The 14,388-nt window shown below is 39.5% G+C and overlaps 1 protein-coding gene across 1 annotated transcript; it reads left to right on the forward strand.

The window, feature by feature from the left end:
• Window positions 1-647: 647 nt before the first annotated feature.
• LOC127047323 (interferon beta-like) lies at window positions 648-1,217 on the forward strand. The gene has a single exon (XM_050945444.1). It carries the CDS (start codon window positions 648-650, stop codon window positions 1,215-1,217), a length of 570 nt encoding a protein of 189 aa, XP_050801401.1.
• The last annotated feature ends 13,171 nt before the right edge of the window (window positions 1,218-14,388 follow it).

The following is a 14,388-nucleotide window of genomic DNA, read 5'->3' on the forward strand; positions in this document are numbered from 1 at the left end:
AGCATGCAGTGGAGGAGGCAATGGCAATGGATAGAAAAAAGAAACAATATTAAGAACCCATTGTTATGCCACATTTAGGCGTAAGCCTTCTGAGTCATTCTGGCCAGCAAATGACTAGTCCTCAGGATCTGGCCCCAAATCTCTTCAAGTGTGTTTACTCTTCCATTATCAGTTTCTGTACTCATTAAACTACTTTGATTAGTAAACATTAAAGGGAGTTCTGAATTAAGGTTAGGAGGATATGGGGACACAGATGGCCTTTTACAAGGGACTTTTATGTCTTAGTCCAGCTAAATTGATCTATTTTCAGTTTGGGAAATGTTTCAGATCAAATGGAAATTTGCTACAGCAATAACATAAATAATACCAAATATTAAACAACTTGTTCTGGTTTTAATAATTTGCTCACTTTTTTAAAAAAAGGAAAGAAATGCTGAAAAACCAACTAACAGAAGTATTTAAAAAAAACCAGAAATGTGAAAATAAAAAGTCCTAATTAGCAAATGAGAACCTTGAGATGCAGAAAGTGATGAAAGAAAAACTACAGAATACTTAAATTCAGAGACATGGGTAAAAATACCACACATCAGCCTATGAAAGATTGTGCTGTCTCTACACACAAACAGGGAATCTAAGTCATCATCAGCATGACCACCCTGAGTTTCCTGAACATTTGCCTTGTCCTGCTCTTCTCCATCGGAAGCTCATCTGTGGACTGTAACATGCTTCACTTCCAGCAAAACAAAGTGAACCAAGCTAGTTTACAGCTTCTGGAAAAAATGGGAGGACAATTTCCTGTGCAATGTCTAAATGAAAATTCAAACTTCATATCCCTCCAGAATGTTCTCAGCTCCAGAGAGTTCCAGAAGGAGAATGCCATGGTGGCAATCCAGGAGATCCTCCTACAGATCTTCAATATCTTCAGCAAAAGTCACATCCAAGCTGCCTGGGATAGGAGTTCCATAGTTGCATTCCAAAGTGGACTTCACCAGCAAATTGAGCTGCTGAAGACGTGGTTCGATGGAGAAAAAAAGTTGGAGACAACCTACCCACAAAATGAGGACTTCAGCAGGCTGACAGTGAAGAAATATTTCCGTGTGATAGACAATTTCCTGAAAGAAAAGCAATACAGCCTGTGTGCCTGGGAGATCATTCGTGGGGAAATGAGAAGATGTTTTCTGTTTATTGACCAACTCACAAAAAGGCTTAAAAACTAAGGTATTTTAACAAAACACCTTTTTTAGAGTAATTGAAATAATAGTTTTGGGGAAAAACAGGTAAAACATGCTGTGCTTTCATTTAAAAACTATTCTATAGGTTCTGTTCTATCCTTTATTAGAGAATATCCTGTTTATATTGCTGATATACAAAAGTGATATTTGCACCTCATATAATATATCCAGGGATATGACTTTGTTCAATAGATTGATAAAATGGACAGGGGAATAAAAACTGGCCTGCTCTAAACAAATACCGATCAAGATAACATTCCACTCAGAACACCTGAAAATCCATCCCTTTTTATCCCATGCTATCTTTAGATTGAGGTCTTCTGCGGGGGAGGACAGGCAGGATTCCCTATCTGCTTTCACTGGCTCTGTTCACCTATGAAGTTTAACACTTTTCGTAAAACCTTTTGTAAAAAGAGAGTTTCTTTGTTAGGTTTACTGGAAGGCAACTTAGGACTTATGATATGGATTCATCATCATTTTCTAAATATTTCACTATTGAAGTGTTCTCTGTTTGAACCATTTTCCTCTCTCATTGCAGCTCATGATGGTGGGCACTTTTACTACTGAAGTAATGAAATCAGCTGAAGGAAACTGCACCCTATGCTGGAATCTTTTCTGTCTCAGTTGCTTCTTCTAATAAATTACTTTTACAAAGTTAAAAGTTTGTACCTTGAAATAAGCAGCAGACTCACCCAGATATATTTTATATATTAGGTTTTCTTACCTTAATGTTTTGCTCACTTTTTAAATACAAAAAGTAGAATGCCTCAAGCTGCTTTAATTTACTCTCTCTCTCCTGTGAAAATATTTTCAGATCATTTTTCTGGATTTGCCATAATTTATCCACAGGCCAATTTTTATTTATTTATTTATTCATTTATACATGCACTTATTGCCCTTATTTATAAATAAAATTATTTTATTCAAGCTACAAATGTACTACAGAAATTGTCTGAGTTAATTACATAAAAATTATGATATCTTAAAATAATTACATATTTACCAAAACATTTACCTCAAAAGTGGTTTACTTTAAGTTCACAATTCCCTAGAAAATACCAATTGTGTGGTAATCAATCAATCTTTCCATTATATGGCAGGAATCTGCATCCCTTGTACTTCCAAACTACTATTGCCAAGAACTGATGTCTTAGATGTTCAGGACCAGGAGTGCAGGGCCAGGCCCTCATTGTTATCTCCTGATATTTACTGAATTTATTCCCACTCTACCTGTACATATCAGACACTATGATTCTGAAGAGTCTAACAAGACTCGTTTTTTTTTCTGAGATCCTTTCAAAGTCAACCCTGAGTTTCATATAATAAAATATTTCTTAAATGAAGATGAAGTAATAAGAATAAAATATTAATATCAGTTATTGCTATTAATACCTTGAACTTGCATAGAGCAGACGTCAGAGCATTTTATAACTAAATCCTTATGCCCTTATTCATGATAGTATTTCCATTAAAACAAAATCCAAAGTGAATTACTTCAGTGGTATGGGAACAAGTCACCAGATGGCATTATTGAAGACAGATTGGCCTCTCCAGTTGATCTCAGACATTCTCAACCAATTTTACAGTGTGGAGGAGGGTTTTTCAAACTATTGAGATGTTTGTACATTATGAAAATGATTGTTTCATGGACAGCTTCCCTGCCATTAGCAATCATATTCACAGAAATAATAGAAACGCAAGAGTGGAGGGGACCTTGATAGGTCCTCTAGTTCAGTCCCCCACATTGAGCCAAGACAGTATTATCTAGACCATCCCTGGCAACAACCTCCTTAGGGCTATGTACACATTACAGTTTAAGTCAATATAAGTTATGTTGTTCAGGGGTGGGAATGAGCCACTGCCCTGAGTGATGTAAGTTATGCCAACCCAAGCACCGACATAACTACTGCCACTCGTGGTGGCTGGAGTGATTAAGTCAACAGGAGAGCTCTCTACAGCAATGCCACTCTAAGCTGTGTAGTTTAGTAATAGCCTAAGTGATTTGTTCCAGTGCTTAACTACCCTGACAGGTAGGAAGTTTTTCCTGATGTCCAACCTAAACATCCCTTGCGGCAATTTAAGCCTATTGCTTCTTGCCCTATCCTCAGAGGTAAAGAACAACTTTTTTCTGCCTCCTCCTGGTAAAAACCTTTTAGGTACTTGAAAACTGTTATGTCCCCCTCAGTCTTCTCTTCTCCAGGCTACACAAACCCAATTTTTTCAATCTTCCCTCATAGGTCATGTTTTCTAGACCATTTTTGTTGCTCTTCTCTGGGCTTTCTCCAATTTGTTCACTTCGTTCCTGAAGCATGGTGCCCAGAACTGAATACAATACTCAGCTGAGCCCTTATCAGTGCTGAGCAAAGTGGAAGAATTATTTTCATGTCTAGCATACAACCGTCCTGCTAATACAACCCAGAATGCTGCTCACTTTTTTGCTGTTGTTGACTCATATTTAGTTTGTGATCCACTATAACCCCTAGATCCTTTTCTGTAGTACTCCCTCCTTGACAGTCATTTCCCATTTTGTGTTTGTGCAATTGATTATTCCTTCCTAAGCATAATACTTTGCATTTGTCCTTATTGAATTTCATCCCATTTAATTTAGACCATTTCTCCAGTTTGTCAAAATCATTTTTAATTCTAATCCTGTCCTCCAAAGCACTTGCAACCCCTCCCAGCTTGGTATCATCTGCAAACTTTATAAGTGTACTCTCTATGCCATTATCCAAATCCTGTATTATTTTCCCAACAGATATCTGGGTAGTTGAAGTCCCTCATCATCACTAAGTCCCATGTTTTGGATGATTTTGTTAGGTGTTGAAAAATAGTCTCCTTTACCTCTTCTTCCGGGTGAGGTGGTCTGTAACAGACCCCTACCATGACATTGCTCTTAGGTTGTTTTTTGTTTTTTTTTTTACCTCTTTTACCTTACTCAGAGACCTTCAACAGGTCTACCTCCCCCTTCTATCTCACCCTCAGTGCAAGTGTATTCATATTTTATACACAAGGCAATGCCTCCTCTCTTTTCCCCCCACCTATCCTTCCTGAGGGATAGCTCAGTGGTTTGAGCACTGGCCTGCTAAACTCAGCTTTGTGAGCTCAATCCTTGAGGGAGCCATTTAGGGATCTGGGTCAAAAATCTGTCTGTGGATTTAGCAAGCGGTTGGACTAGATGACCTCCTGAGGTCTTTTCCACTCCGATACTCTATGATTCCTGAACAAGCTGTATCCTTCTATAGCAATATTCCAGTCATGTGAATTATTCCACCAGGTTTCTGGGATGCCAGTTATGTCATATTTGTGACTATTCACTAGTATTTCTAGTTCTTCCTGTTTATTCTCCATATTTCTTGCATTAGTATACAGACATCTAAGATGTTTGCCATATTCCCTCGTCTCTCCTAGACCATGCCACAATTTCCTATTTTCCCCCCAGATTCTGACCCTTCACCCAGATCTCCACATTTGGACTTAACTATGGGCTTTTGTTTCCTGTCCCCATCGAACCTGGTTTAAAGCCCCCCTCACTAGATTAGCTTGTCTGTATCCAAAGACGCTCTTCCCCTTCCTTGATACATGAACCCCATCTCTGCTCAGCAGTCCTTCTCGAAAGAGGATCCCATAGTTGAGAAAGCCAAAGACCTCCTAATAATACCATTCATGCAGTCACGTATTTACCTCCAGGATGTGTCTGTCTCAGCCCAGACCACTTCCCTTAACTAGTGGGATTGATGTGAACACCCCCTGCACTCCCTGCTCCTTCACTCTCGCTCCCAGAGACCTGTAGCCACTTCTGATCTTCTCAGGGGCATACCTTGAAATTAGTGCCTACATGGATAAGCAGCACGGGGTAGTAGTCAGAGGGCAAAACAATACTCAGCAATATTTCAGTAGCATCTTGGATACGAGCCTCTGGCAAGTAGCATGCCTCCCAGGCCCTAAGAAGGCAGTCACCAACCACCAAAACATTTTGTTTCCTCTTGGGAGTGGTGACTACAATCCTTCCAGCCTTGGGGCACATGGATTCTTCTCCTTCCCCTTTGGGCGTGATTCCTCATCCCTTGTTGCCAGGGCAGCATACAGATTTTTTTTTAAATCTCTGTGGATGGTGGATTGGAAGTAACAATGGAGTACTGCCTGCTGCCAGAAGTAAACAGCAGCCAGCTTCCGCCCTGTAAAGGAGCAGTTTCCTTCTCCCCTGGTGGTGCAACTACAGTCCTCTCCAGCTGGATTTTTTTTTCCCCAAACTTGGAGGTCTCCATATGCATGTTTTTAATGAATTCCTCCTATGCACGGATGCTCCTCAGCCTAGCCATCTCCTCTCGCAGCTCTCCCACCTGCCTCTGTAGCTCTCTGACCTGCTTCCTGAGAATTTTACCAGTTGCACCTCTCACATTGGATGGTCCCTCCAGTCTGGTTTTCTATGATGGGGAAATGCAATCCACAGTCTGCAAATCCACAACAGAACCTGGGTAGAGGCACTCATATTACGAGTTGGGCTAAATTTAATTGACACTGACAGGTGTAACAGCCACCCTTCATTTGGGAAAAATGCAAGAAACTGTTAAACTCTTTTTGCAACCAAATAGCTGAAACAGCAGCCTCCATCTAAAACACAGGCACCTGTCACCATCCAAAACAAAGGCTCATGTAAAGCACATGTGGGAGGATGGGTTTGACTGGACACTTTTTTGTGAAGGTCTGTGTGTCTGTGAAATAAAGACACAAAGTCAAGAGAAGCTGAGCTAGATGTCACCATGGAAACAGCCACAGTGGCACTGGGAACATGGCCCCAAGAAAAAAGCTAGAAAAACCAAGCGCTGTCTAGAAAGGAACTTGAACCTGTGAGCAAAGAAACAGTATCCTGATGTTCGACTCCTGCTGTGTTCAGGAAAACATGACTTTGTACATTCTTTATAAATAAGCAGAATTGTATCAGAAATACCTGTTTCCACCATCAATTTATCCTCCTATCCTAAACAACCCACTAGACCCTGAATTTCAGCTAACCATTTGGGTCAAAAAGGAGTAATAGTATAATATCCCTGTGGCAACTACAGTAGATGTTTATATTGCCAAGTAAAATTAGAATAGTATGTATTCTTAACTGTCTAATATTCTAGACCAGACAGAAACAAGGAGTGCCAGGACAATCGCACCTGACAGCTCTTCAGGGCCTGCCATCAAACATTCTACAGACCACGAGTTCTGGTGATCCAGAGACTACAGCATGTAAATCACTGTTATAGCTGCATAGGAGTTAATTAAAGGAATGCTTATTGTTAGTTCTGGTGCAATTCTTTCCAGAAATTGTGCATGTTACCAATAAAAATCTGTTAATGTATAAATCTCTGACTAAAATTAATTCTCGTATGCACACAGATTATACACACACAAGCAAATAAAGACAACAGGATTTGGCCCTACCAAGTAAGAAAGGGATATGAAAGGAGAATTTTGCAACCCCCCAAATCAGCCACTTTCTTGAGGTAACATTCATTTGTTCAGCAGCACGAAGCCACACTAGAAATCAGTGTATGAGAGGAAGTGAAGAAAAATTCTGTATCTATATGCAACTGCAAGAGGAACATAAAATTGTATTGGAATATGAATGACTGAGTAGGAATTCAGCCAGGAAACTGGAGTTAACACTCCTAAAATTCAGAAAAAATTGTCAGAGGTCTTCAGTGACCTCACTGCTCAAGGTCTTTGTTTTACTTACATAAAAGAAAATGGCACCATTCAGCACCACAGTACCTCAACACCAAGATGGACAGGCATTCCATAATGACATGGGGCCTACTGCTGCAGCTCTTAAGCAAGTGAAATTCTCACTAAAGTCAATGATGGATGAAGCCATTTATAGTGCCTGATCCAAAGTCAACTGCAGTTAATGGGAATTCTTCCATTAACTCCACAGGGCTTTCCATCAGGCTCATAGACTGCACACAAAATTGCCATGTGCCACATTACAAACACTACTTCCTGAAGATTTTAGGTGCTCTTTGGAATGTCAGGGAAAGTGGTAGTCATCTACAGTAGGAGCGATGTGGTTCATCCCTGCCCAGCTAGTAGAATATTACATAGTCTTGAAGTAACTTTCAGGCTGTATGAAAAGCAATCTCATACCACTGTCATGTGATGTGTCTTTGCTATCTTATGAGGCAAAACCCAAGTTTGTCCTATGAATCAAATAAAGACAGAATGAAACTCTGGCCCCTTTGAAGTCAATAGCATAACTGTCATTAACTCCAATAAGGCCAGGATTTCTCAGACAGTGATAGTAAGTTGCATTTCATTTCATTTCATCATGAATCTCAATGTGCTTTACAAAACATTAACAACATAAAAAGTTATGTTGCCATCTCAAAGATGGTGTCATTTTCTGTATGTGTATGACTCTAAATGTAGTCTTGACCCCTTAGAAGTAGCCCTGATATCTCTGCGGCAGGCCAAAGAACAAACAAACAAACGCCATGCTTTGCGACTTCAAACCATATTTACCCTGTTAGCAGCTTTGTTTCAGTTTGCCCCAGCAAGTCACTCCCAACTATCGATACTCTTTTCAGAAACTGGTGCAGATCCTCCTTAGAGACATTTGCCTTTAAAACAATTACAAAGCAAAACAAACTAAGACAAATGGGTTACCTTGAGGAGATTTTTTCCTGAAAAATGCACCCATCTTAACCAACCTCCTTCCTGCTCTTCTTGAATGTAGGGGGAATCTGGGACATAAGTGAGTAGATAAAACCAGGGTACTTTCCAGAGACCATGATGACAAGTGGGCTGCTGTCTATATTTCCTAGCAACTCTGCTCCCCAAAATCCTAAATAGAGGCCAACTAGGCACTGAATCAATGCTGTCCCACACTACTGAGGGAAGAGGTGATAGATCCTGGGCCCTGGTTGCCTGAACCTCAGTGACTATATTCCTCCATACCATATGCATGCCTGAAAAGGCAAAATCTGGAATAGAGAAATGCTGGTCCAGGAGGATTTCCTCAAAAGCCAAGAGGACTGCTACCCAATAAGACATAGTTACAACAAAGTGGAATACAGCTGATACGCTCACAGAGATGCAAGACTCTTGAAAACAACAAAAAATGTTCCTGAAGATTTGGAGACATCAGCAAAAGAGAAGTCTGAGAAAGCCCAGCAATTACAGATTTATAGGCCTGTAGTATACTGAACGCGTTCTTCCTTTCTTTATCACACAGTCCACACTCTTTCCTCCAGACACCCTTTACCTTTATGGGGAATCTTCAGTCCTGTCTGCAAAATAACTTTGCTGAGCTGGTTCCTGTTTATTTTGTTACTTTATTCAGAGTTACAAGATGCAATTCAGTTGGGACTGATTCCTCCTGAGTGTCTGTCTGCCTCATTATCCCTTCCAGTACAGGGGGCAAAACATACCCATAATCATTCTGTTTTCTTCTGAAAAGCCCACAGCCCAGTCTAGGAGCTGCTACACTCGTTTCTGCCTTCCTTTAAAAAGCTGAATAATTCATTTAGCTCTTTGGCGATGTCACCCATATTTTGGGCAAACCAGACTCTTCTTTGAAAAAAAAAAAAAAAAGCCATGAGTGGGAGAGATAAATTCAAGAAAAACTGTGCCAGGACTGCTCGCTGAGCTCATCTCAGATTGTTCTATCATTGCAGGGACAAGTCCATCCTCATACTCGGTGGATCCCCTGAAATCTGTGTAAGTCACAGAGGATCTACAGAGTCTCTCTGCAGATTGAGTAAAAGAGTCAGTTCTGGGGAACCATTAGATACTCTGCCCCTCTTCCGGATCCCTGGTAGCATTAGATCTGTTACATCCACAGTCTGCTCTGACTATCCCTAAGGCCTAGCTTTCAGCGAAATCTGCATGGAGCTGATGAAGGGAAGATACAGCTTCAAGGATTTGCCCTGTGACTGTCTGACCCCACCTCATGTATCTACCTCAGGACCTGCACTAATGCTGATCCCAGTCCCATAAGAAACAGTCCACAGAGTCCTGGAAATTAAGGATCCATGGGTCTTGAAGGCAAAACGGTTTTCTAACGAACATTTTCCAGTGAGCAGGGCAACGTCTGTGTCTGCTTGCTGTTAACATTCTAATTTATTCAAAGAGTTTGCCTTTACTCCTTTGAACCTTTTTTTATTTGATACTTTAGCCTTTCCTGTTAGCATTTATACTTCTTAATTTGTTTGTTTCTCTTAGTCATCCTCTCTTGCAACACAATCCTTCCATATAATAAACAACCAGAATACCTACTAATGGAAGATTTCAGTGCAGAGCCAATCACAGTGACTCATATTTTTCATGAATATAAGCAGATTTATTTTCTTTAAAGAGACACTAATTTAGTGCCATCTTTAGTTTCTGATAAAGGAAGGTGCATTGGGAGCCTGGGGGAATTACCCAAACTAATATGAATAGAAAGGCTGTCATGTTTTCTTCCTGCCTTTTTGCTTTCTTAATTTTGTGGAAAAATTGTTTTCTTTTTTTCTTCAATTAAAAAGTCCCTCTGCCTCCTGAAACGATGTAAACTCCAACATACCAAACTGGTGTTAGAGCATGAAAATCAGAAAGTGAAATTTGACCACAGGAAGCAGATTAAAACAGACCAGTCCAGTTTCCCTGTCCAAACCAAGTAAAACCAAAGTGTTAAAATAAAACAAAGACAGAAACAATAACATTGCTAATATAGCATAAATGATAGAAGTCAAAGTAGTTTATTAAAATATCTAAATTTTAATAATTTAGGGAACTAGTGGTAATCTATTTAAGGTTTAAATATATACACAATATGATGTTATAATAATTTCCTTTTAACCATACTATAAAAGGGGCTGTCTCTAGACAGGCAAAACAGGTATTTTTCAAATGTGTTAGCTGCACTCAGTTTAGCTTAACATGATTTTAAAATCCAGTCAAGGCACAGGCTAACATTTGAAGCTGTTTGGGTTTAAAAAAAAAAACAAAAAACACCACCAATGGGGGAGACTCTGCTAATGCAAGGCCAGTTAACACTGTTTCAGATACATTACTCTTCAATCAGATTAAACTAACTCTATTGAGATAATAGCTGAAACACACATCATTTTGCCAAAGTATGTTTTAAAGGACATGGGGTTCTCTCGCTCCTCAACCTTTATTGATAATTGCACAATCCGTTTTATGAATTACTCCCCATGTACCATTTTTCAGTCCTGGATACATGAGCAAGTTTTCCAGTGTCATCTGTCAGTACTCCCTTGATTCTCCTACAGAAGTGTTTCCCCACTACCTACACTATTAAAATTCCTCAAAGGATATAGACAATGTCATGGTCACACACAAGAACGAATACTTCATTTTGATGCCGTCAGGACATTATATGACTATATAGAGAAATGAGATCTACAATATTCCATTTCCCCCACACATAATGTTGGAACTTGATCAGAAGGAAGTTTCTGTTGTGGTAGCAGACTTTCCTACCTGCCTCACAGTGACATCTGCAGATAGATAGTTCTGAGTTACCTGAAGAAGAGCGTAACACAAATAGGACTATTCCAGAGTCAGTGATAATTTTAATGTCAGAGAGCTCCAGAAAGAAAAAGAAGCATTTTACCAGAAAACAGATTCACAGTTCTCCAGTGGGACAGTCAGCATTTATTTTTAACCAGGACAGGAATAGACATATTGAATTTTAGAATTGTGATATTTTTATTGATAAAATACTTAATTTTTGAGTCACTGAAAATGTGCATGTTATCTTTTTTTCTTGTACTCTAAGATGTATATTGCTTCACCACTTGTGAATCATGCAGCTATTACAAACCAATGCCTTTAAATGGTTTTCAACAGCAATAGAAACACCTTATAAAAATAGATATTCTAGGATGTAATTTGGCCTAATGTTTTGATGGTGTATGGATGAGAACAAAGATGAACCCCTTTTAAACAATTGCCAGTCAAGATGACATTCCAGTCAGGAACCCAGAAACCTGAGAGAATATTCTATCCTTTTTTAAAATCTTCACTATATTTGAGGTGATAGCTTCTACTGAGGCCTTATTTTGGAATTATTGGTTTTGTTTAGCTTAAAATGCTTTAGTAAAATCATATATAACAGGACTAATTGGGGTAAAATTAATGCAAGAAGGATCAGGATTTATGTTCTCCAGCACCCTTTAGAAAACATTTAATAGAGAACTATTCAGAAATTGACCATCTGAGTTTTAAAATATTTCCTCTTTTTCATTCATGCTTCTATTTCTGATTCAGTGAAAACAGTGAAATGAAACTGATGTGGGCACCAAAAGCCCTTGTTTTTCAGTTGCTTCTTTCCATAATTATTTCCATCAAGTTAAAATTTGATACCTTGAATTACACAACAGTATCACCCTGCTATGAAAATACCATCTGTATGTTATATTACTGTATCCTTTGCTTAGTTTATTTTGGTGAAAAAGTGCTAGAAAACAAGTTACTAAACAGAAAGGCAAAGAAATAAGCCTCATAAACATAAATCAATAAAGAAACATGAAAGGAAAAACAAAGGAATCTATGAAAGCTTTAACAAGCTCCAATCTTTACAGTTATTCACAAAGACAAGAACTGTAAAACATCTTGATCATTACGGTGACTGTGTGTTTTCTGAAAGTTAGCTGTATGCTACTATTCTCCACTGAAATCTCATCTCCAGACTGTATTATTTCATTTCCAGTAAGACAAAGTGAACCAAGACTGCTCTCAAGTTCTGATCATTTTAAAAGGGGTGGTATTTTCTCAGCAACATCTAAATAGAACAATACACTCCACGTTCCCTCAAGAGGTTCTAAAGCTTGAATAGTCCCACAAAGAGAATGTTAAAAAGGCAATCCAAGAAATCCTCAAACTTATCTGGCAACATCTAGAGGAAAAATCTCTCCCAAGCTGCCTGGGATGGAGTTCAAAACAGACATTCCAAAATGGGCTTCACCCTGTAAACTGACCAGCTGTGGGCATGTTTGAGTAGAGAGACGGAGAAGGAGAAAACCTACTTAAGAAGCAAGGGCCTTTAGCTCATCAGGAAAATAATATTTCCAAAGAATGAATTAGTTCCAAAATAGAAGTAATACAGACCATGTTTCTGAATTACAATTTGAGTAGAAATACAATATTTTCAATTTATTGACAAACTCACAGGAGACTTAAAACTAAGGCAAACAAACATTTTGTTGAGACATAAATGAAACAAGCAATATCTTTTTATGCCTAAGGCTGTTCTAAGGTAGTCAATTCTAATTACTAAGCACTGATAGTAGATAAGCTTTAAGTACATTGTCAAGCTATTTTCAGGTCATTTCACTGGATCTGTAGTGCTACTTGTCATATTAGGTCAATCTTTATTTATAAATGTCAACAAAAAATTTATATTATGTTGTGACAGGATCACCGGGGTGCAGCCTGTGACCGTGAGAGCATTGTGCCTCCTGAACTCTTCCCAGCCTGGTTTGTCTCTCACAGTGCTTTGCTAGTGACAAGCAGCAAAACCCTCCAGGCACTGTTGTCACTTAGCAAAAGAGCATGTCAAGCCCCACACACAGCTAGAGTGCATGAATGCGCCCAGAGCCATCATGAATCGCACAGGGAAAGGCACCAGACAAATCCCCCCAGCTCCCAGCCTTGTACCTCAGGAATGCACTGTCTTGCACAGCTCAAAATGAGCAGTGCCATTTTATTAATTGGTTCACCACTTCATCAATGGAAAGTGGATATATCTCAGCCTTTGCAAACCTGAGCAGATTTACCACCATTTCAGGCAAACTCACAGGTAAAGAGAAACAGTAAAAGAAGTTTATTGACAACAAAAGATAGGTTTCAAGTGATTATAAGTGATAGGCAAAGAGTCAGAGTTCATTACCAAAAGAAAATAAAACATAAGCATGCAATCTAAATTCTCAACCCCATTAGACTGGTTACATCTAGATTAAGCAGTTTTTCTCACCCCACTGGATATTGCAGTTTATAGTACACAGGATTCACCCTTGAAACCTGGGCCAGTCTCCTCTGTCATAGTCTTCAGAATGTCCTTGTTGCTTGCAGCATAAGTAGGGGAAGGAGAAAAGACCCAGCACAGGGCGCTTGTGTTCTGTTTTATACCCTAAATCATGTGCTTGGAGAACACAAGTCTAACCATGTCTTGTGGGAATTGCTGAGTCACCAGGCAAGGCTGAGCCATTCCCATGCTGTGGCCTTATGCAGGTGAGTCATTGAATTGTAACTCCCTTGCTGGACAATGGATGTTGATGGTTGTTTGACACCCACCAGGACATAGGTTACTTTTCTTGCTGTTGTCTCTGGGGAACTAATATCTGGCCTATTCCTCAATTTATAGCATGTTTTACTGACAACCACACAACACAATCTCATAACTTCATATGCATTAATGATGTACATATTTAGATGAAGCAGTGGGTTTCAGCAGATCATAACCTTTCCCACAATACCTTACAATGCATGCTTTATATGAAATATCACAATTATATGTAAATGAGGAATATGGGGATGTAGCAGGGTGCTGGTGCAAAAGCACCTAATTAGCCCTTGCCCAGTCAGCTCCAATCAGGGGAAGCAGACTGTGGCTGATGTAAAAGGCCTGATGCCGGTCTGAGGATTGGCAACACCTGCTGGCCTGACAAGTCAAGGGCCAGGCTGGGAGGGCACCAGAAGGCAGGGGGTAGCTAGGGAGGGAAATGGAGGTCTCCTAGCTGAAGGCTGGCTCTGCCTGGAAAGGAGCTTAATCCGGTAAAACTTGTACATAGATGGGCACGGGTGGTGGAATGAAGTTAAGTTAATAAGGACACAAGTGTGCACAACCCTGAAGCCTCCTTGAGCCTTATTGGGGAGTACAAGCGGGCCCCAGGAAGATGGGTGGGTCATGAACCCTGTTACAGGGGGTTACAAAGTTCTCCCCCAAGCTATAGAATGTCACATATGTAATAAAGTATTTCTTCATAAAAACAGATGTCTACTGCATAAGTGACTTGGATTAATTGTTTATTTAACCTGAGACTAACAGTTACTTAAATTAATTGCACAGTCAGGCCCCAATCCTAAAAGCATGCCTGTACTTAACTTTAAGCACATAAACAGTCCCCTGAACTCAATTATACTATGGATATTCTCAGAATCAAGC

This window comes from Gopherus flavomarginatus, chromosome 3, assembly GCF_025201925.1.
Source record: "Gopherus flavomarginatus isolate rGopFla2 chromosome 3, rGopFla2.mat.asm, whole genome shotgun sequence".
In the NCBI taxonomy this organism is placed as follows: domain Eukaryota; kingdom Metazoa; phylum Chordata; order Testudines; family Testudinidae; genus Gopherus; species Gopherus flavomarginatus.

Excerpts from the sequence above, each read along its gene's own strand:
- LOC127047323 (XM_050945444.1), top strand. The coding sequence starts at position 648 with ATGACCACCCTGAGTTTCCTGAACATTTGCCTTGTCCTGCTCTTCTCC.